Raw genomic sequence first — 20,768 nt, forward strand, 5'->3', positions numbered from 1 at the left:
ACATGGAAAACGCCGTGTCATCTCATCCTGGGCCTTGCAGAAGTGCTGGAGGACAGGTTACAGCAGAGCGGGTGCACTACATAAGAAGGAGGTTTTATTACGTTCATGGGCAAACAGACATTTGAACGTATGACTAGAGATAGGAGGTTAATTACTGAGGGAGAAACTGCACATCTATAAAAAAATACGTCCCAGACAGCTACGTGACACTACGTAGGCTGTAATTCACGTTGCTCAAGTTTTCAGCACGTCTTGCTTGGTCAGCACACTATGGAAATTGCTCTGAGGGACTTTATTTCTACACAGGCTGGGTAAAACAATAATATGTACTGAAAACACTTCACTTCTAACAATGAGTCCGAGAATATCTGAAACAAATTCTGAGCAAGTCCTTTTACTTGTTTGGTCCTTTCACTACCCCTTCAAGTCACATTTTTGGAGAATGTGAATGTTTCCCTAAAAGAACCATACCAAACACCAGCAGCAGAATACAATTCATAACCCCCTGTTGGGTGAGCATACCAAGACCAACTGGGGCTCCTCATTCTCCAGCTCAGCCTCAAAATACAAGGCAGAATAATGCTGAATGCATTATATAAGTGAAAATAAGCAGACTAAACCATACATGACATGCATTGCTACCTGTTGCTGTCCTGGTTTGACCTGGGAAGAAAAAAAAAAAGCTTCAGGTCTCTTCTCCACAACGAAATACACTGAAATTATTAACTGCTAACCAAACTTTGTTTGTGCTCACACACAGCATCATAATACAGGCAACTAACCTCCCTGTTACCCAACTGTAAGAGTTATTTATTTTGTCTATTTCCATCCACAAATAAAATACGATTTAAGGAGGGTTGAGGCACAGAAGTGCAATCTGTGGCGATGGCAGGAGACATTTTAAAGAGCTTTAACAATAACTATGAGCAACTTCCAGAACGTTGATAAAGAGAGGCAATAGTTAAGCTGGGGTTGCTCTTGCTCATTTTAGGGAGTTTTTACCCCAAAGCATCAGAAAGAACTACTTGCCCCTTTTTCAGAATACCGACCCTATGCTTTTAAAGAAAACACCAGGAAAACGTACTTGTGCGCTGCAGTCACGGGCAGAACGCTAAGAGGATGCTCCAGCCCAGCGCAGATCCGAAGAGGAGGACGCGGGAGAAGCGGCGCGGTGCCTCTCGCGTTCCAACTCGCTCCGCGGGTGGCCAACGGGGCCAGGGGCCCGTTCTCAGGTCCGGCCGTGAGCGCGCACTCACTGCCTGCTCGGGGCAACGCGGTGTCCAGCGGGATGTCGCGGACAAGCACAGCCCGGCGGGCTCCCGCTACTCGCGGCCCGGCGGCGCCCCGGGAGCGCGGGTCTGAGCCCCTGACACCGGCGCTCGCCTGGCGCCGGGGAAACAAACCCGGGGCGGGTGCGGCTTGCGCAGGGCGAAGGGGCCGAGCAGGAAATCCCGTTTCGGCTCCAGCTCCCGGGTCGGTCTGTTCCCGAAAGGTCGCGTCACCCCCCGGCGCGGTTCGCCTTCCAGCCGGGACGCGTACACAGCCCCCGGCCCTCGGAAGTGACGGACCTCCCCAGGGGGCTACCCAGAGGTGCCGGAGAGAGCCGCGGCCCAAACGAAGCTGCCGTTTTCGGGCTCGAACCCTCCCTCGGCCGAGGGGCGCTGAGGGACGGCCCGTTCCCGCCCCGCGTCTCGGGCAGAAGCGCGGCGGGACCTCCCTCGCCCCCGCCCCCGGAGGGGACACGTAGCGCAGCCCGGCGCCGCGTCCCGCCGCAACCGCTTTCACGCTTCCTGCGAGACGCGCCAGGCAAACCAACCCACTGAGCCCCCGCCAGCCCGGGACGCCGCGACAGCAGCTCCGCCGGTGCTGGGCAGCGGGGGCAGCCCCGAAGGAATCAGTACCGATGCCGTCTGCTCGGCGATCGAGGGGGAAGAGAGAGGTGTGTGCCGCCCCCCCCAAGCCCCAAACGGCGCCACGGCGGAGCAGAGCGGCCCCCACACTCACTCACCCGAGGCCCGGGGGCGCAGGCGGCCTCTCTAGCCCGGGTCCCGCCTGGCACTTTGCCCTGCGCGACGGCTCCGCCCCGCCGGACCCGCGCTGTCACGTGACCAGGCGGCGCCCGTCCCGCTTCACGTGACGAGCTCGTGCGGGACACGTGACGCGGAGGGACGCGCTCAGGCGCCCCGCGGAGCCGGGCAGCTGTCAGGGCTGAGGTGGTCGCTGCGGCCGCCTCGATGCAGCCCCGAGCGGCGGCCGGGGGGCACCGCGCCGCACAGCGAGGCCGTGTCGCTCAGGGGCGCTCGGCGCTTTTCAGGCTTCCAGCGGCGTTCGCCCCTCACCCATTTCCTAACGACTTCCGAGGAGGCGGAACCCAGTAGCAAAGCGGTGTTCCTCCCCCCCCCCCCTCCCGCCGCCGCAGCACGCCCCCCACTTCCGCGGGGCACCTCCAGCTCGGCTCAGCTTCAGCTCTGCGGCACCTTCCCCGGGGCTCAGAAGGAAGCAACTTGCTTGCAGAGGGATGCAGGGTGTAAAAGCACCTCTCTGGGAAAAAACAAACACGGGGTGTCTGCAGAAAACGCCGGCCCTGACGTTAGAAGTGCAGCACAAGCCAGAGGTGAAGTGAGGAGAGGGTGGTTTATTCCCCGCTCCTGGCTAAATGGGCACCTCTGTGTTGCGTTGGGTTTCTCCATCGCCCACGAGTGACCAGTGCAGGAACAGCCATGACTACCTAAAGTACGACTTTGTGATTCAGAGATTCTACGCTATTTCTTACGCTTCAGCAGACGCTGAGCACCGAGGAAACCTGGAAGAGCCAGAGACATTTCTATGTATGTTTATTAGACCAGGAATGCCACTGAACAAATGGCAATCAGAGAACAAATGCCATTACATGATAATTTTTTCAGGGAAAGCTTAGACCAGTTCATTATGAGTAGAGGCCGTTTACTCTCTCCATTCCTTTGGAGTGACCCTGCCAACAGGCGACACGCCCCACTCAATTCCAACCTGTGTAAGCACCTGCAGGACAATAAACACCAAGATCATTAATGCTGAAATCAGAGCAACCATCTGAGAGGCCCATTTCTCTTGTCTTCAGTTGAGATTTTTTTAGAACGTGACATCTCATTCATCTTCTAATAAAGTAAGCAGAATACATTTATACTGAGTAATATTTAAATACTTCAGTTTTCCATTTCAAAACACCTACTTCTGGAACAAAGAATCTGGAATGCACAACCCATTGCCATATGGTTATTTCAACCAATACAGTTTTCTGCTAAAAGCTATGCCTGTACAGCTTAGAAATCCCACACTAAGTAGAGAACACTTGGGTTTCTACATTTTAAAGTCAAGCAACAGAGCAGCACAGAAATATGTGTAACAACTCAAAATATGAACTAACACAACTATCATGTTACTATTTGCTTACATAAAAAGCTCCTAAATTCTGACCAGGTAAGTTATTTCAAGCAAGAAAGCCCTTGTGAAGCTAAATAGTTTGAAAGTTTACAGCTAGAGTCAAAACAGAGTGGTGAGAAAAAGGATGACTTACGTATCCCCAAATAGCAGAAAAAACTACGGCTCCACCCAGGAGTACCAGGTTTCCGTATTTATCGTGGAAGTCAGGCTCGTATTTGCGATGAGCATGTCTTACTGTCGTATGCCGAATGCCACGAGCTAGTGCATGTCAGAAGAGAACCATAAGTACAGAAATCAACTAACAGAGAAGCATAGGCATAAACGGCTTGAAGAAAAGCTGAAAAAATTTAGTATTTTGTACTTAGAGCTCTGGAATGATTCCAAAGCATAGGATATACAAAAAGCCTTGCATTTTGTTTTAGCTCTCCTGATGTCTCTTAGTTACTGAGCCTAGTAAGCAAAATCCTCCAAGTTGTCTTTTCCTCAATACATTTTCTTCAGGCCTTCGGTGTGGTAGCTCAGGTACGCTCTTACGCGTTACTATTTCTTTAATAAAATACTTTACTAGTTATGTTTCAGATTTCTCTATATATTGTTCATGTGTGTACCAAATATAAGCATTTTCAGGATGAAGCTCACCACCATTAGATAAAGGGGATGAAAACAGAGGGTATGGGTAACACCTTTCTCTTTCCTTCAAGATTTCTGGAGGGAGGCAGAGATGGAAAAAACTGTAGGCCTTTGTGTGAGGTAAACAGAGAACAAAATACAGGAGAGTATCTTCAGATGACAGAATCCATGCTGTACATTATAAATGTACACTATAGAAGGCAGTCACGCTTATTAAGGAGGTCAGAGTGAAGAATCAAACCACCAGCTTCAAATCACAGAGACTGTTCAGCATTTGTGTACAGAGCACTGGACAAGGCAGTCATCCCAGACAGAAGACAGACATTACTAAAATTCTAGTTTCAGGTCAGCGGCTTGCATTCACCCAAACACAACTCGAGAAGATGACAGCAATACTGGTAACACTACAGCATCTCCGGTGTGCTCTGTGAGGCTGCCCAAAACTGTGAATATCTACTGAGAGAAACATGGGTAAGCACGTTTATTTCAGGCATGTGCACCTTGGGCTAAGCACAGCATGAGCCTGGTGCAGGTTTGCGAGGAGGTACTGGGGAGATGTTTTTTTTATAGAAAAAGTGGTGAGGGGCTGGAACAGGCTGCCCTGAGAGGGGGTGGGTGTCCCATCCCTGGAGGTGTTCAAGGCCAGGTTGGATGGGGCCCTGGGCAACCTTGTGTAGCTCCAGGCCTGGAGGTTGGTGGCCCAGCCTGTGGCAGGGGGTTGGAGCTCTGTGATCCTTGGGGTCCCTTCCAACCCAGACCAATCTACTATTCTATGAACTTTACCCCCGAGTTAAGGGCCGGTCATCGATGACACCTTGTCACCTCAGACTACAAAGCCTCGATGTGCCTCTAGTTATTTATCAAGGCGGAAGGGAACTCAAGGTCAGCTCAAGTAACAGCCGCTACCAAGTAAAAGAGGCAGGGAAATAAAAAAAAAAAATAAAGAAAGAAAATTAAAGCAGCAGCCGAAGACCGACAGGAGAACCGCCCGCAGCCCCTCAGCTTCCCTCACGACCCTGCCCGGGAATGAAAGGAGCCGAGGGACGATCAGGGACAGCCCCCACCGGGAAGGCAAAGCAACCGGGGGGAGACCCCAGAGGAAACCGCCTGCTCCCGAGAAACACCCCTCCCGCACCCGTGCTCCCCAGAGCCCCCGCCCCTGCTTACCGGTGAGCCCCAGCGCAGCCCTAGCCACAGGGAACATGCTGGCAAGCGGAGAGCAGCCCTACCCTTGCCGAGAAGTGAAGAACAAAATGGTCGCGCCGGAAGTGGCCGCCGAGCGGAGCCCTGTGGGTAATGCAGCCGCGCAGGGGCGGGGAGAGGTACCTGCGGCTGCGGGGGAGCGAGAGCGGGGAGCCCCGTGCCAGAGCCGAGGGGGAGAGGTGAATTTGCCCTCCGACTCCTGGGCTCAGGAGCCCTGCCCGCGAAGGTCTAGGGGAGACCGGGGAGGGGGGTGAGCGGCCATGAGGAAAGTGTTAAGAACCTCCCGGCGGCGGTTGCAGTCGCAGTGTCAGGATGGCCGAGTGGTCTAAGGCGCCAGACTCAAGGCGTTCCGCGCCTTCCCGTGGCGGGTTGGGTATTCTGGTCTCCGTATGGAGGCGTGGGTTCGAATCCCACTTCTGACACCACTTTTTTCCTTCCCATTTTTCCCCCTTTTTCTTCCCTGTGCGAATTCCCTCTGACGAAAGCAGAGATTTTCACTACGAAGGGAAACAGCAGCAGAGCTCGCGGCGCCAGACGCGAGTGCCCCCGCGTACTTGTCCCCGAGCAACGCGGAGCCGCAGCACAAGCCCAGCGCGCTTTGCTGGGGCGATGCCCAGAGCCCCCACGCTCAGGCTCCCCCCAAGGCGTTTACAATTCTAAGTCTGTTTTAACACACGATCCAGCAATACACGGGCGCGTATCAAGCCAAGCAAGGCACGCCTTTGGCGAGCTACTGCTTAAGTTCCCCGGAGCTTTACTTCAGAGTCCTCTGCCGTTTCTCGGAGCTGACGGGAGCTGACACCCCCCACCCCCCCCACCCTCCCGCCTTCGCCCCGGGACCCCAATGCGCCGCAACTATGCAGCCGTTTGCAACATGTAAAGAGCCGCAGCGCTGAGGAAAGCGCGGGCGCGTTCTCCCCGCTGGAGGGGGCTGCTGCAGCGGCGGGGCAGCCGCGACGCCACCCCAAAAGCGGCTGCCCGAGACCAGACGGGCCGGCGGGGCCAGTCTCCCATGTCCTGCGGGGGTCACGGCCCGCCCTCCCTCAGCGCTCCGCCAATCGGGCGGCTCCAGCTTGCCTCGCTCCTATGGGCTAGCGGCACCCCGTGCAGAAGCCGGGTTCAACGAATCAAAAGCCGGCGGCGAGCCGCGGGTAACCGCCGCCGCCAATAGGAAGCGCTCGGGCAGGGCCGCACAACCGGTGGGTCGGCGCCCACCAATGGGCGCGAAGCGGCGGATCGGGGCGGACATGGCGGCGCTGCCGGTGCTGGCGCTGCTGCTGCTGGCGGCCTGGGGCGGGCCGCATGCTGCGGGGCAGAAGCGGAAGGAGGTGAGGTGCCGCCGGGTGCCGCCGCTCTGCCCGGAGCGGGGGCCGGGACCGGGGACCGGGCCGGCGGCGGTGGGTCTCTGCGGGCGCCGGCCTGCGCGGAGGCTGGGGCGGGGCAGGGCGCTGGGCCACACCTCGGGTCCCCCGCTGCTCCGCGCGGCCAGGCCGGGGCCGGAGGGAGCTCTGCCGAGGCTCCCGCAGCGCGCCTCTTCTCGGGTGCGTCAGTCCCTCGTTCTCCGGCGCTCGCAGCCGGCGCTGGCGGAGCGCCGCCCGGCCGCGGAGGTGTGCGGGAGGCGGGGGGGTGCCTGGCTGACCGCGGCTGTTATCGGAGCGCTGCCGGGTGACGCTGGGGAGTACCAGGCTCCCTCGGGGTACCCCTGTGGCAGCTGTAAGCCGGAGAGGGGTAGCTTGGGGTTTATCCTCAAGTGTTTGCCTGGGAAACCATAGAGTGGTTTCCTTTGGAAAAGGCCTTTGAGATCATGGAGTCCAGCCATCTGTCCAGCCCTGCTGGGCACAACACCAGACCGTGTCACCAGGTACAGCATCTGCTCCTTTAACACACACACCCACCCAGGGATGGTGACTCCATCACCTCCCTGGGCAGTCTGGTCCAACGCCTGACAGCCCTTTCAGTACAGAAATGTATGCTAATATCCAATGTAACTTCCCCTGAGGCATCTTCAGATTGTTTTCCCTTGCTCTGTCATAGCTACCGGGGAGAAGAGACCAACCCCACCTCACTACAGCCGCCTTTTAGGTAGCTGTAGAGAGCAGGGAGGTCTCCCCTCAGTCTCCTCCAGACTAAACAATCCCAGCTCCCTCAGCTACTCCTCATAAGACTTGTCTTCTAAACTCTTCACCAGCTTTGTAACCCTTCCCTGGACACGCTCAAGCATCTTGGTGCCTTTCATGTGGGGAAGGGAAGGGTACTAATAAGGACTGGGGAAGTAATTTGTGACAAATGGAACATTTCGGGGGGGGGGGGGGGGTTATCACTACTTTATGTAGTGGATAGAATTGCTTGGCTCATTTTTAAAAGAGAGCTCAGTGTTGAGCACCACTGAGTTCTCCAAATACATACTGGGGCATTTTTTTTTCTAGCAATGCTGAAAATTAGATAGATGTTGAGCTCACTTTGATAGTGCTTCCATCTCTCCTCTTGATTCCGCTTCTACCAAGATCTGAAACCCAAGTGTGATGCTCAGTATGGAATAAATAACTGTGATTTGGGGCAGTTTGTACATCTGAGGGGAATCTTGTAGTTAGCAGTGTGAGAAACCACCAGGAGCTGTTACTCTTCACCAGCAGGTGTAATGCTAAGTGCTCACAGGCAAAGTACTTAAAGTGTATTAGTGGTTAAAGTAAATGAGTAATAACTATATGGCTGTGGAAAGGATCTATGGATGCCTTCAAGGATGTTAAGGAAGTATTGCAGCAGGTGGTCAGCGTTTTGACAAAATCCAGCGCAGCTCTTTGTTATGTCAGATCTAGAAGCCTTCAGGAGTGTATGGTGAGGCCAAAAAGCCCCAAAGAAAACCAACGGTGTTTTCCTGACTTTGTTTTCAGATGGTGTTATCAGAGAAAGTGAACCAGCTGATGGAATGGGCCAGTAAAAGATCCGTTATCCGGATGAACGGCGACAAATTTCGACGCCTTGTGAAGGCACCACCCAGAAATTACTCGGTGATTGTGATGTTCACTGCTCTGCAGCCTCACAGACAGTGTGTTGTGTGCAAGTACGGGCTTCATTTAGTCCTAAATTACACCTTTAAAGTCATTATGTGTTTTGTAGGAACTAAATTTGAGGAGTAGGATAAAACTTTGATGGGTGTGGGAGGAATGCCCAGGGGCTGTCTCTGAAATGAAATGCGTGGGAATGTGTGTGAGAAAACAGCATAGCCCTTAATTAATTATCTCCCTCCTAAAATAATTGCAGCTTTGCAGAAGCATTGTTCACACTGATAGGCTTCTGGAGAAAACCAGGGTGAAAACTCCCCTTTCCTGGCATGAGCTGCTGCACAACTGTTTGTAGAATGACTGCTGGCCGTGCAGTCTGAAAGTTGCTGTTAATTAATATGTTGATTGGCATGTATTTATTTGCAGTTATAATATGCTGGATCCTTAACCACATTTCATGTGTCAATCCAGAGGTGGTGAAGGTCTGTAAAGATGATTTTCATGTGTAGCTTTTTGAAGCTGATTGCTTTCCCACCCTCTAACATAAAAAAGAGGACACTCTTACACTGGCTTTTGTGCTCTGGGGACTGGGAAGCTGTGAGCTGCTGGGTTCCATGTCATGTTTCTGTTGGAAATGGCCACTGCTTGTGTTTGTGGTCTCACGATCTGTCCTTAATTTAACATTAAAAAATAACTTAGGGGTATGTGGGATGACTCCATTAATGTAGTGGGTGGGTACAGCTCCCTCAGCTGTTTTATAACTTGTTTTCTGGACAAATATATGATGCAGCATCTCACTTGGTGTGTTTTCCAGGCAAGCTGATGAGGAATACCAGATTCTGGCAAACTCCTGGCGATACTCCAGTGCATTTACCAATAAGATTTTTTTTGCTATGGTAGATTTTGATGAAGGCTCAGATGTGTTTCAGATGGTAATGTCTTTCTTTTTCTCTTCTAATGTTTTGTTTTTAAACTTGGGTTTTGGAGACTGGGGGCGAGAAGGTAAAGATTTATACAAAATTCAGTGTTACAGTGAATAAATAGTTGAAAAGTTAAAAGCTGCCACTCTCAGAAGAGATGAGGAGCAAAGCAGAGGGCAGTGGCATGTTGGCAGTAACATTAGCTGGACTGGACGAGGCAAAGGAGTGAACTAGTGTCTCTGACTTTTTTTCTGAGTTCTCCTATAATAACCTGTGGTGTAGTTCTTTAACAGAGTTATTTTATGATACATGGAGGGACAGGAGAGAAAGAAACAACGTTGTTAGGAGCAGCTATTGTCATTTGTAGATTACTGAGAATGGCAGAGAGGAGGCTTTCAGTAGGGGTGATCTTCATTGTTTTGCTTTTCTATTAACCAGGTATTTTTTTAAATGTACAAGAACATCCTGGGTACACTTGCAAGTGTACATCACTCTCATAGTTCATTATAGTATTTAAAACACTAACTTTTTTTTTTAAGAGATACTAATGTCTATTTAAAAGCTACACAATTTAGACTAGTATTTTATTAAGTGGAAGTTTTTGGACTGGACAAGTGGAAAGACACATCTTTTATTATTCTTGTTAAATTTTCCCATAATGTTATATTAAAAAACTTATTCATCAAGCTATGGCCTTTATAGATTATATGTCTATATTCCTATTTTGCAGATTTCTCTCCCAAAAGTAGTATTCAGAGAGGAAACTGATTCAAGAAAACTGCAAGGATTTGGGAAAAACTGTTAGGGAAAGATAGAGTTCTGCTTTGTGAACAACTACTTACCTACTATAGTCTCCTCTTAACTGCTCTGGATCTTTTGAATCAGTAGCTATAGATCTGAGTACTAACAAAGAATTTCCAGTCACTTCAGGAACCATGCTCAGTTTTGGGGTTTCTTGGGTGGGGTGTTAGGGGGTTTTTTGGGTGGGGTGTGGTGGTGGTGGGGTTTGGTTTTTTTTTTTAGATATTCCCATACTGGGAAGTAACAATTATTTTCTGAGACATCCAGCACAGCCAGTGACAGAGCTGGAAAAAACTTGCTCCTCAATACCAAAAGGAGGAAACAGTATGGAGCATAAAGGGGAAATTGCAGGAACATACTGAGGGCTTTTATGAAATACAGAAATACAAGCCACTGTGTGTGTGTCTGTTTACTTTTTCTGAAGTCATTGTCAATGAAATCCATTTATTGAGCATTCTGATTGATTTGGAGACGATGTTGCACAATACAGATCGGTTAGAAGCCTGTTACTGAACAGACCTTTCATGGTGCTGCATCTTCTGTGACTCTTCCAAACAGCTAAACATGAATTCTGCTCCAACCTTCATTAACTTCCCTGCCAAGGGGAAGCCGAAGCGGGGGGACACGTACGAGCTCCAGGTCCGTGGCTTTGCAGCTGAGCAGCTGGCTCGTTGGGTGGCTGACAGGACTGATGTCAATGTAAGTATGTACACACCTTACCTGTCCTCACCTCTGCAGCTCGCCCCTGTTACATGATTCCAGCTCTGACAGGTGTCTCAGTTGTGTTCCATGGCTAATGATCTACTCTGATACCCTCAGTAGTTCTTGTCTACTAAATCTAAATCGAGCATATGACATTATATGAGGGAGCTGGGCTTGTTCCGCCTGGAGAAGAGAAGGCTGCAGGGGGGACCTCATTGCAGCCTTCCCGTCCCTGAAGGGAGCAGAGGAACAGGAGGGGAATCAGCTTGTTGAAAGGGTAGGTAATGGCAGGACAAGGGGGGTGGATTAAAACTGAAGGAAGGAAGGTTTAAATTAGATACTAGGGGGAAGATTTTTACAGAAAGAGTGGTGAGGTGCTAGAACAGGCTGCCCAGAGAGGGGATAGATGCCCCATTCCTGGGGGTGTTCAAGGCCAGGATGGATGGGGCCCTGAGCAACCTTGTGTAGCTCCAGGCCTGAGGTTGGTGTCCCTGCCTGTGGCAGGGGGTTGGAGCTCTGTGACCCTTGGGGTCCCTTCCAACCCAACCAGTCTATGATTCTATATGACTGTGTTTTTCAAGTTTCCTTACATTGTGTTCTAAGTTTTTATGTAGTTCTGTATTTGATAAGGTGAGAAAACTCACCTCTGTCCTTCCTCCCTCTTCTGTTTCTCTAGAAGAAAAGCAATCTTAAAATGATCAGGTTAAGTCAAGATATGTACAAAATTACAGTAACAGGGAAACAAGCTTTGCTTCTCCAGTCAGACCTCTTACATAGAAAACTTTGGGGTGTGAGTTGAGTATTTTTTAACACTCAAACACGCTGTGGGCTTTGTTAGCAAGAGTGCAAATATCATGTAAAATTCCAGTGAAGACAATTAACTTCCATATCCTCTGTTTAGATTCGTGTGATAAGGCCACCAAACTATGCTGGACCCCTGATGTTAGGACTGCTGCTGGCTGTCATTGGAGGCCTGGTATATTTGCGTGGAAGCAACCTGGACTTTCTGTATAACAAAACTGGCTGGGCCTTTGCTGCTTTGGTGAGCAATTGTAACTGTTGTCTGCCTGTTACCCTGAATTTTGTAGAGATTCAAGCCTTTGAAAGGGGGCTGGAGGGCCAACCCTATGAGGCCCATCTGAGGGAGCTGGGGGTGTTCAGCCTGGAGAAGAGGAGGCTGAGGGGAGACCTTATCCCCACCTCCACTGACCTGCCAGAAGGGTGCAGAGAGGTGGGCGATGGTCTCTTCAGCCAGGGGACAGGAGATGGGACAAGGGGAAATGGCCTCAAGCTGCACCAGGGCAGGGTCAGAGCAGATGTGAGGGGAAAGTTCTTCCCTGAAAGGGTTGTGGGGCTGTGGCACAGGCTGCTCAGGGAGGGGGCTGAGTCACCATCCCTGGGTGTGTTTAACAGAGGGGAGATGAGGTGCTCAGGGATATGGTTTAGCATAGGATGGGAACAGCTGGACTTGATCTTACAGGTCTTTTCCAACTCAGTTAATACTTTATTTGTATAAAAAGCATCTAATAACTGGTAGTGCAATATCAAGCATTCCAATCAATCCATGGTTTAATGGGAAATGAAAAGAAATTGGGTAAAAACTAAAATAAAGAAGTCCTTATTAAATCATGTTTCTTTTTTCCTTTTCAGTGTTTTGTGTTAGCCATGACATCAGGCCAGATGTGGAACCACATCAGAGGTCCACCCTATGCTCATAAAAATCCTCATACAGGACAAGTGGTAAGTGTTTTCTTGGTTTCTGTTAGAAATTCATATTTCCACAGAAGGCTGATACTAAAAAAGAATGCCAGTGCTATTCTTGGCTGCTTTCTTTGTCAGACAGCGAGCTTAACCTCTGCTGCAGTGATCAAGGCAAATTAGAGCTGTTGATTAGTTCAGAGGGAATCTGTCTTCTCTTAAGATATGCCTGTGAAAAGGGGGTTTTGTTTGGTGTGAAACAGAAGGAGTGTTAGAGCTCCAGTCAAGACTTAGATTTTCTTCCCATTAGCTTTATCCCTTTCTTGGCTCAAACAGAAGAAGAAACTCTGTTGACAAACTTGTGCTTTGCTGCTAAGAAATCACAAAACACTGATCTTAATCCAAACCAAAGGGCTCTGTTGTGTGGTAACAGCAGTCTTCCATGGAAAGTCATTCCTGCAGTCTTTTGTTCAGTGATGTGTTAATTGTCTCAGGGTGTAAGAGCTCTTCATCAGATGAGAAATACTGAGTTAGTTCCTAGCAGCACCTTCAGTTTCAGTTGGAAACTGCTCAAAGTGCTTTCTATGCAGCAAAGCATTAGACAGCTGGCCAGTACTCTGCTCTAAACAGGACGTACCAGTTCCAGAGGATTACCTTGGTGTTGAGTTTTGTTGTGTTAATACCTAGAGAGTTCAAGGTCTTTATGTGTGAGGAACTTTGCTCTAGTACCCACAGAAAGCTAAGAAGGTTCTAAGGTAATGTTCTAGAGCAAAGAGGGCAGCATACAGAGTAACAGAAACTATTTGCTAATGAGCTATTTGAGAGGGTTCCCTTTTGCTTTGGGGCCTAAGGTAAGCATTACTCTCATCCTTCCTGCTGTCCTCATCTCCCCAAAATGTAAAAGTAAAAAAAGTGTTGCATTATGGAGGAAGCATAATGGCAGTGCTTTGTCACTTAGCTTCTGAGAGTAGGTTATTCCAAACTACCTGATCTCTTCCATTCCCCTGACTTCCTGTGTGTCTCTTAACCATTCCTTTGTTTTCGTGTTTCCTTCTCAGCATTTCATTACCTGTGGCATTTGCTTTCCTCCTTGTACACATATTGTATCTCTAGTGATGAAGAGATATGACAGTTGTAAATTGCTAACAGCAAAAGAAAGGTTTTTGAGTTTAGTCTTGCAGACTAAACAGTGCCATTGCTGAGGCTGGCAATTTCATGTTTAATCTGCTCTCTTAGCTTGCACACCCATGTAATGACTTCATATAAAAACATCTTTCTTTGAGGGTCTTGAGGTAAATTAACGTTGAGTGGCCTTTAGACTTCAGAAACCTCATTCTTGGGAAATAGCAGTTGAGTTATGCTGCTTTGTGTGTAGTACAGAAACACTATAAAAGTAGTCAGAATGTATGGAGGGTGTTGCATCTCTTCAGGTGCTTACACATCATGTGTTGGCTTTTCTGATGTACTCAGAAGGGAATTAATTTGGTGAATTGTCCTCTCAGTGCTGGTCAGGTGGGTCAAGCCCTCTGCATTGTTTCATAAAAAGTGGATGTAACATCCCCATCATGGTGATGCAGACCTTTCCATAAAGGATCCAAAAATGGTATTCTTTCACAAATTTCAAGTTTTCTGAACTGAGCCACCTTACTGAGTGGGAGTTCTCATATCTTAAATGCTTTCTCGAAAATGCTTCCCCTTGTTTCTTCTGTTCACATCATTCCTAACCTAAGCCTTCCTGAGACTGAAGAAAGCTTCAGTGATATTGGCATACCATGAAAAAGCCTTCAAATTCTTGGTTCTGGAACAAAGTGAGTAGGATTTGCACACAGATTGAAGAGACTGCTCCTAAGCTGAGGAGCACCTTACACAACCTAAGATTCTCAGCCAGGGAATGGATCAGATGTGGATCACAGTGGGTGCAGGAGGGCATAATTATGGTGTTTTTCCCTGCTGAACAGGGTATCTGGGCCACAAAGGTTGTAGCTGCACTTGTGCTTCCTGTAATCTGATTGGTACTTCAGGCTTATAGTGCATGTTAATGAAAGAAGGATTTTTCCCCCTGAAAAACCAGAGGCCAACAGATGAAATTCTTCATGCTCCAACTTCGGTCCTGTCTCCTGAAAGAGAAGTGCAAAACCCTGTTCCAAGCCCTGTAGCTGCTGTTAATGATGTCAAAGTTGACTCCATTCTTTTCTGAATTCAGTTACTCTTTGTCTCTTGCAGAACTATATCCATGGAAGCAGCCAAGCCCAATTTGTGGCAGAAACACACATTGTTCTTCTGTTTAGTATCCTTCCTGCTGAGAAGCATGTGGTTGGTGACAATTTTGCTGTTAGCTTACACTGCTGCTTTTTCTAGGAGCACTTTGTCAGGGCCTGTAACTGTCAAGTCATGCTGATGTGGAATCTTGTAGAGCCTTTCTATGCTGACAGCTGTGCTTGTCCTGTACCAGGGATATTTAATGTGAATGGAAAATGTTTACTGCTTTTTCATCACCCTCTTCCTTGCTTAACAGCTGAGCTGAGTGCAGCATTAAAGATGTGGGTCTTTGTGGAATCATAAGATTCTTTAGGGTAGCCCCTGTTCCTCTGTGCATCTCTCTTACCTTTTCAGTCTCAGTTCTTGCTTTGGTGTAGAATTCCTTCTTCTGGTTCTGGTCTCTTATTCCTTGCTTACCTTCTTTACTTCTAATCTTACCACTCATCCATGCTAACGATTCAGGGTTTTCTTCATGCCAGTATTGCTACATCAGGAAAGGCAAATGGAAACGTGCAGGTTGAGAGCTTTTGCCTTTCACATTTCCATAAAAAAATGTTTCTTTGGGTCAAGAGTGCTCTAAAATTCAATGCAGTACTCTAAAACTCAATGTCCTTTTCTTCTGTTCCCACACATATGTTTTTAATCTGTCATCTGTCTCTCTGATCATCTCTGACTCAAGCTTTTCTTCCTTTTCTCTTTGCCTGTGTCAGCACGTACATTCTTTTATTCAGGGCTTTTTATTTTATTCAATATTACCTTTTTTTCTTGCAGCTTCACAGTCCCAAGTTGTTTACATTTTATAGTACCCAAGCATTCAGAATAGCAGGTTTACTACAGGCACATCATTTCAAAGTACCTGTCATCTTTACTGCTTGACAATGATTAATAAGACTCTTCTATTGCAACAGAGATGTTCTTTACAAGTGACTTCTAATTTCTTTTTCCTTTTCTCTTCTTGCTTTATCTATTTAAAATCCCAATTTCAGCAAGTAATGTATTGTTTTTTGTGACAATATAAAAAGCAACTGATGTTTAAATATGCTGGTGTTAACAAAACTTTATTCATTATCAAAAAAATGTCTTTTGACATAAAATACCCATTTGGAGGGGGACTTCTGATCTTTTTGTAACCATTACTGTTCTTCTGATGCATTCAAAGTCAACCTAGAAGCATTTTGTTGGTGGCTTTTTGTGTTACTGCTGTCTATCTCATTATGAACCCAGTTTGCTGGAGGCAGCTGTAGGATGGCAGAAGTTGGCAAGGTTCCCCTAGGTTGAAGTCACTTCTGTTTATTTTTGCATGCTGGAGGTAGACCCCATCTGACATGGAAAGATTTCCTAAAGGTCCTGGTGCAGTCACTGATAGGTATTTCTCATTTTAGGAAGAGGGTTGGGGCTGAACATCTGTAGTGAAATGGAATTAAGTCTTCAGGAAGTCTGTTGTCTTTTCCACTAGATCCACTATTTTGCCTTGCTAGGCTTCATGCTTTGCAAGTGTTGAATTTTTGAGGTGTCTGTGCTCCCTGAGCTTTACAAGCTTTAATACATTTTTTTTTTTTAATCAAAGAATTAGAAAAGACTGAAATATTGCTACTTGAAAGGTATCCTGTGATTAAATATTACATACATTTTACTAGCTCTTTTAACTGAGTAAAATGCAGAAGTTGCATTCCTTTTGGGATTTCCCAGTGGCAAGGAACGCTAGTAGGAATGGACCAAACTCTCTGGGAAGGAACCCTGCTTCATTGCCATCTGAGATAATAAATTGTATGTTTAACTGTTTGCCAAGATCTTCTATACCTTCCAGTTTAAAGTATAAACTGTATACTTACTCTCTGTGACATGAATGTTTTTCTGTTGCTTCCCCCCCCTGCCCCCAGTAGTTCCTGGGACGTCTTTAATTTTTCCAATGAGTTTTAATGCCCCAGGTGAAGTTACAAGAGTAGGAATGAGTATATTGTATTGAGCCTATTGCATTTTGTTGATTTAGCCTTAAACAGCGTCCATAGATGGTGGTGTTACTTTAGGAATGGTACTTCTCCACGAAGCTGCTACGTCTGATATGGATGTGGGGAAAAGAAAAAGTAAGTACTGATACCTCTGTGTTAAAGAGAAGGAATACGCAGTGAAGATTTTTTGATACTGTTTAATATAAATGCTTTTGCACTGTGGATTTTTGTATGCTTCCTGCCCCTGAGAACTGAATTGTTCAGGGTCTTTTGGCAGCATTTGGAGCTGCTTAGCAAACTGCAAGATAAACTCAAAGGCGTTGTAGGGAGATGGGGAGATACAGTGATGCTCAGCAGCATTTTGCTAGTAAGGGAAAGAGGAGGCTTATTTTGCTCTCAAAGCAGTGGTAAAAAATTGATTTACAGTAGGAATTTGAAAGAAAAAGCATCATAGAATGCTTTGGGTTAGAAGGGATTTCAAAGCTCATCTAGTTCCAACCCCTTGCCATGGGCAGAGACACCCTTCACTAGTCCAGGTTGCCCAAAGCCCCATCCAACCTGGCCTTGAACACCTCCATGAATCCAGGGCCTTCCACAGCCTCTCTGGGCACCCTGTGCCAGGGCCTCACCCCCTCAGAGTAAAGAATTTCTTCCTAACATCCAACCTCACCCTGCCCTTGTTCAGCTTGAAGCCATCGCCCCGTGTCCTGTCCCTGCACTCCCTGGTGTCCAGTCCCATTAAGGATTGGTAGGCCATCATTAGGTCTCTCCAGAGCCTTCTCCTCTCTAGGCTGGACAAGCCCAATTCTCACAGCCTGTCTTCACAGAAGTGTTAATCTAGTTCTTCTCAGTGACTGACCAGTCTGCAAATGTGACAGAATGCTTTCAAAAACCCCAGTCAGGGGTGTGGTTTTGCTCTCTTGTTACCGGAATCTCACCCTGCTTCTCTTCCAGTTATGTGTATTGCTGGTATTGGCTTGGTGGTGGTGTTCTTCAGCTGGCTGCTGTCTGTCTTCAAGTCGAAATACCATGGTTATCCCTACAGGTATGTCTTGTGTTGCTGCTGCTTCAGTTGCAGTTGTGCTGTGCCTGGCAGTGTAGTCACCCCACCACACCTGGGTTGTGTGCTCATGAGTGAATCTGTTCTTTTGGCTGGTTGTACTGATGTGACTGGAGAAATGGGCAAAGAACCTGCTTTCTGAAATGGGTTTTGGTGGGAAATGCTGCACTTGCTGCTCAAAGAGCCAATATTGGTCCATAAACTCACCAGAAATAATGCGTTTTGGTGGATATTGTGATTTTTTTTTTTTTGGTTTTCCTTTTTTTCCCCAGTCTGGCCAAAGGAGAGATTGTGGTATTCTTCTCTTCATGTCTCCTCTTCATATTATATAATATTTCTAATTTCATAGTGATTAGTGATACCTCAGCATGTTTATTCTGAAAACAGGTGTGTCTTTTTTTAACAAGGAGAATGGCTGATGCTTTAAAGCTGCCTGCATTTTGGGATTGCATCTGTAAGCAGTCTTAATTGACTGCTTTTATATATATATATATATATGTATATATATATGGACTGCTTTTATATGTATATATAAAATAGAATCATAGAATGCTTTGGGTCGTAAGGGACCTCAGAGATCACCTAGTTCCACTCCACCTCTTCCATGGGCAGGGACACCTCCACCAGGTCAGGGTGTGTGTGTATATATTAATACGATTGGTATAGGTAACTTGTGTGATTTTACTAAGTTGTTTGCATTTTGAAGGAATAAATGGAATGAAGGAACAGCTTCTAACCATTTCAGTTTCTGCAGAGAGATTAATTTGTCTGTAACGCTAATCCCATAAGCAAATATTATTCCCTTTCTATGAAAAGTCAGTTCTTTTTAAAATATCTCACTAATAAAATTTGTTATTTCATAAAGACTCTTCTCAAGACCAGAAGAGAGGTGAACATATTCCCTTCTAGTAACTGGTCAGCTTTTATTCTGGTCTGTGTGTTGTGAGTTCCTGTGTCCAAAATCCAGGTCTTGGAAAATAATTTATATCCAGGGGCTTTGGAAGTGCGGAGCGGCGCTAGGCAGAGACTGCACACCAATGTGGTTAAAAGTAATCAGTTCACTTTATTCAAGCCAGTAGCTGCTTATATACATCTGAGGGGCCAGAATAGGGGGGGGAAAGGCCATCTGCACTGTATCAGGTCTTTATCACCACAATGGCATTTCGAAGTACCATGAGATCTGGATTCTCATGCCCAAGCTTTTCAGGCCCTTGTTAGTGAATTCTTAAGGCTGTTTTGGCAAGCGCAAGTAGCTGTGGCCTTGATCAGCCAGCCTCCCACATCTGTGCAGTGGTTTTAGGTAATTCTGTGAACTTTCTATTGCAGGGAAGACACAGTTGTCTTGGATTTTGAGTTACCAAAAGACTCTCTTTTAAGTGACTTCTGCTTACATGATGGTTGCATCGTGCCCTGCTTCTCACTCTGTTTTTTCTCAGCACATATGAAAGATAAACAGAACGTTGCACACTCTGTTTCTTATAAAATTGATGAGAACATTTGTTATTTTGTTCTTGCAGTTTCCTGATGAGCTAAAGGATTCTGGAATGGGTAACATCAGAAAGGTGGCGACTCTTAAACTGTGTGTAATGGAACAGAAGAACTCGATCTGTGTGGTTCGTGCTACCTCTCTTTACACTGAATGAGATAGTTAAACACTGAACCAAAGAGGACGTGTAGTGCCTTAAATACAACAAGCAATTTGCTCTGAAGGACACAGAGTATTAACATGCAATGTTTTTCATAAGCTTTACATCTTCTTAAATGGCTCTACTTCTAGTGAAATTCAGAACTTAATGCTTAGGACAACATTTCTGTAGACTAACTAGAAACCATACTTTAAATTCAACTGCATAATCTGTTTTCTGCTGCTTTTCTCCTCAAATATTTAAAACTTTATTTCCTGTTTGCGCATAGCAGGTGACAACAGCTCCTCTGTCATGCCTTCTCATGTCATGCCTTCCTTTTGTACCTGGAAATCCTTTCCCTCAGTCTGTGACCCTTGGAGCATATTCCAAATTCCAGGCTGGAATGTGCATATCCCAGAGCTGTGTCTCATTTTTGAGAAGAGTGCTCAAGTGCTGTGTGATGCAAGAGGTCATTTCACAGACGAAGGGGGAACTTTCAATGGGTAGAACTGAGTGATTCATTCAATTATTCATTAAAAACATTCGTTACCAAGTGCTGAACCTGCAGCATTCGAGTTGCAAATGTTGGTTCAGAGACAAAACAAGTTTTATACTGACAAACACTCTCAGAACTACAAAGGTAACCAGCTATCTGTAGCGTGAATTAAAGGTTGCTGACTGACTTCCAAGGTACTGTTCAGAGCTCTGACAAACCAACAGGTATCAGAGTTTTGGTCACTATCTAATTTCTTGCAGTCTCTGCTTGTTTTCTCCAAGTTTTTATCTGTGGGGAGGATATGGGAGAGAGCAAAGAGATCTAATCCCAGCATGAAGATTGTTACCCCAGTAAAGACTTGTTAGCCTTACAGCTGAATGCATGTGCTTTGTGCTCTCTCCTTTTTGTTCTTTCATCTCACAAAGACACTTTGCCTTAAGGATTCCTGGGTAGAAGACTGTGTCTCAGGCAGTCATGTAGTTCAGCACCTGTACTGCAGGAAACCTTTGCAGCCTGACTCAGTAACTGGTGAGCTGTGCTGGCCCCAGAGGTTACTAGTCAGAGCAAAATACGATGAGACTTTTGTCTCCTGCTTCTGCCTCTCCCTGTCTCAAGGGACAACAGAATTTGAATGCTTTAGATAGAATCTCAGAAAGGACTGTAACATTCAAAATAGAATGTTATTCTAGCAGTTTTGCTAAATTAACACACATCTCAAGTGCCTTAACTTCACTAATTTACTTGTTTGATGTTTCAACTTTTTGAGATCTGTTTTTCTATGCCATACAGAATGACAGGCCTTAGTGGAATGGAGAAATTGTGTGCCTGAATGGATTTTTGGATGAGTTTCAATAAAATTTTTTAGTCTAATTCATGTTCCTGTGTCTTTTGAACTTTTCCACTGAACAAACCAAAGCTTTTTCTTCCATGCTTCAATGTGTTAATAAAAATGTATCTGTATAGTAAGTAACCTGAGTATAGCTGAGTATACTGGATTAGTAGT

At 46.8% G+C, this 20,768-nt stretch overlaps 2 protein-coding genes across 2 annotated transcripts; one reads left to right on the forward strand and one right to left on the reverse strand.

Moving 5' to 3' along the window:
• Positions 1–2,817: 2,817 nt before the first annotated feature.
• Positions 2,818–5,333, reverse strand: COX7B (cytochrome c oxidase subunit 7B). The gene is made up of 3 exons (XM_084269130.1): positions 5,218–5,333; positions 3,554–3,678; positions 2,818–3,018 (listed from the first exon to the last, which is right to left on the reverse strand). Exons 1-3 carry the CDS (start codon positions 5,252–5,254, stop codon positions 2,944–2,946), a joined length of 237 nt encoding a protein of 78 aa, XP_084125256.1. The 5' UTR covers positions 5,255–5,333; the 3' UTR covers positions 2,818–2,943.
• Positions 5,334–6,470: 1,137 nt separating this feature from the next.
• Positions 6,471–19,368, forward strand: MAGT1 (magnesium transporter 1; the record flags this gene model as incomplete). Its single annotated transcript, XM_084269271.1, has 10 exons — positions 6,471–6,581; positions 8,145–8,314; positions 9,070–9,187; positions 10,535–10,675; positions 11,580–11,720; positions 12,329–12,418; positions 14,600–14,663; positions 16,645–16,719; positions 17,539–17,629; positions 19,162–19,368. 10 exons carry the CDS (start codon positions 6,471–6,473, stop codon positions 19,175–19,177), a joined length of 1,017 nt encoding a protein of 338 aa, XP_084125397.1. The 3' UTR covers positions 19,178–19,368.
• Between the last annotated feature and the right edge of the window lie 1,400 nt (positions 19,369–20,768).

The sequence above is a fragment of the Gallinula chloropus genome (assembly GCF_964237585.1).
Source record: "Gallinula chloropus genome assembly, chromosome: 11".
In the NCBI taxonomy this organism is placed as follows: domain Eukaryota; kingdom Metazoa; phylum Chordata; class Aves; order Gruiformes; family Rallidae; genus Gallinula; species Gallinula chloropus.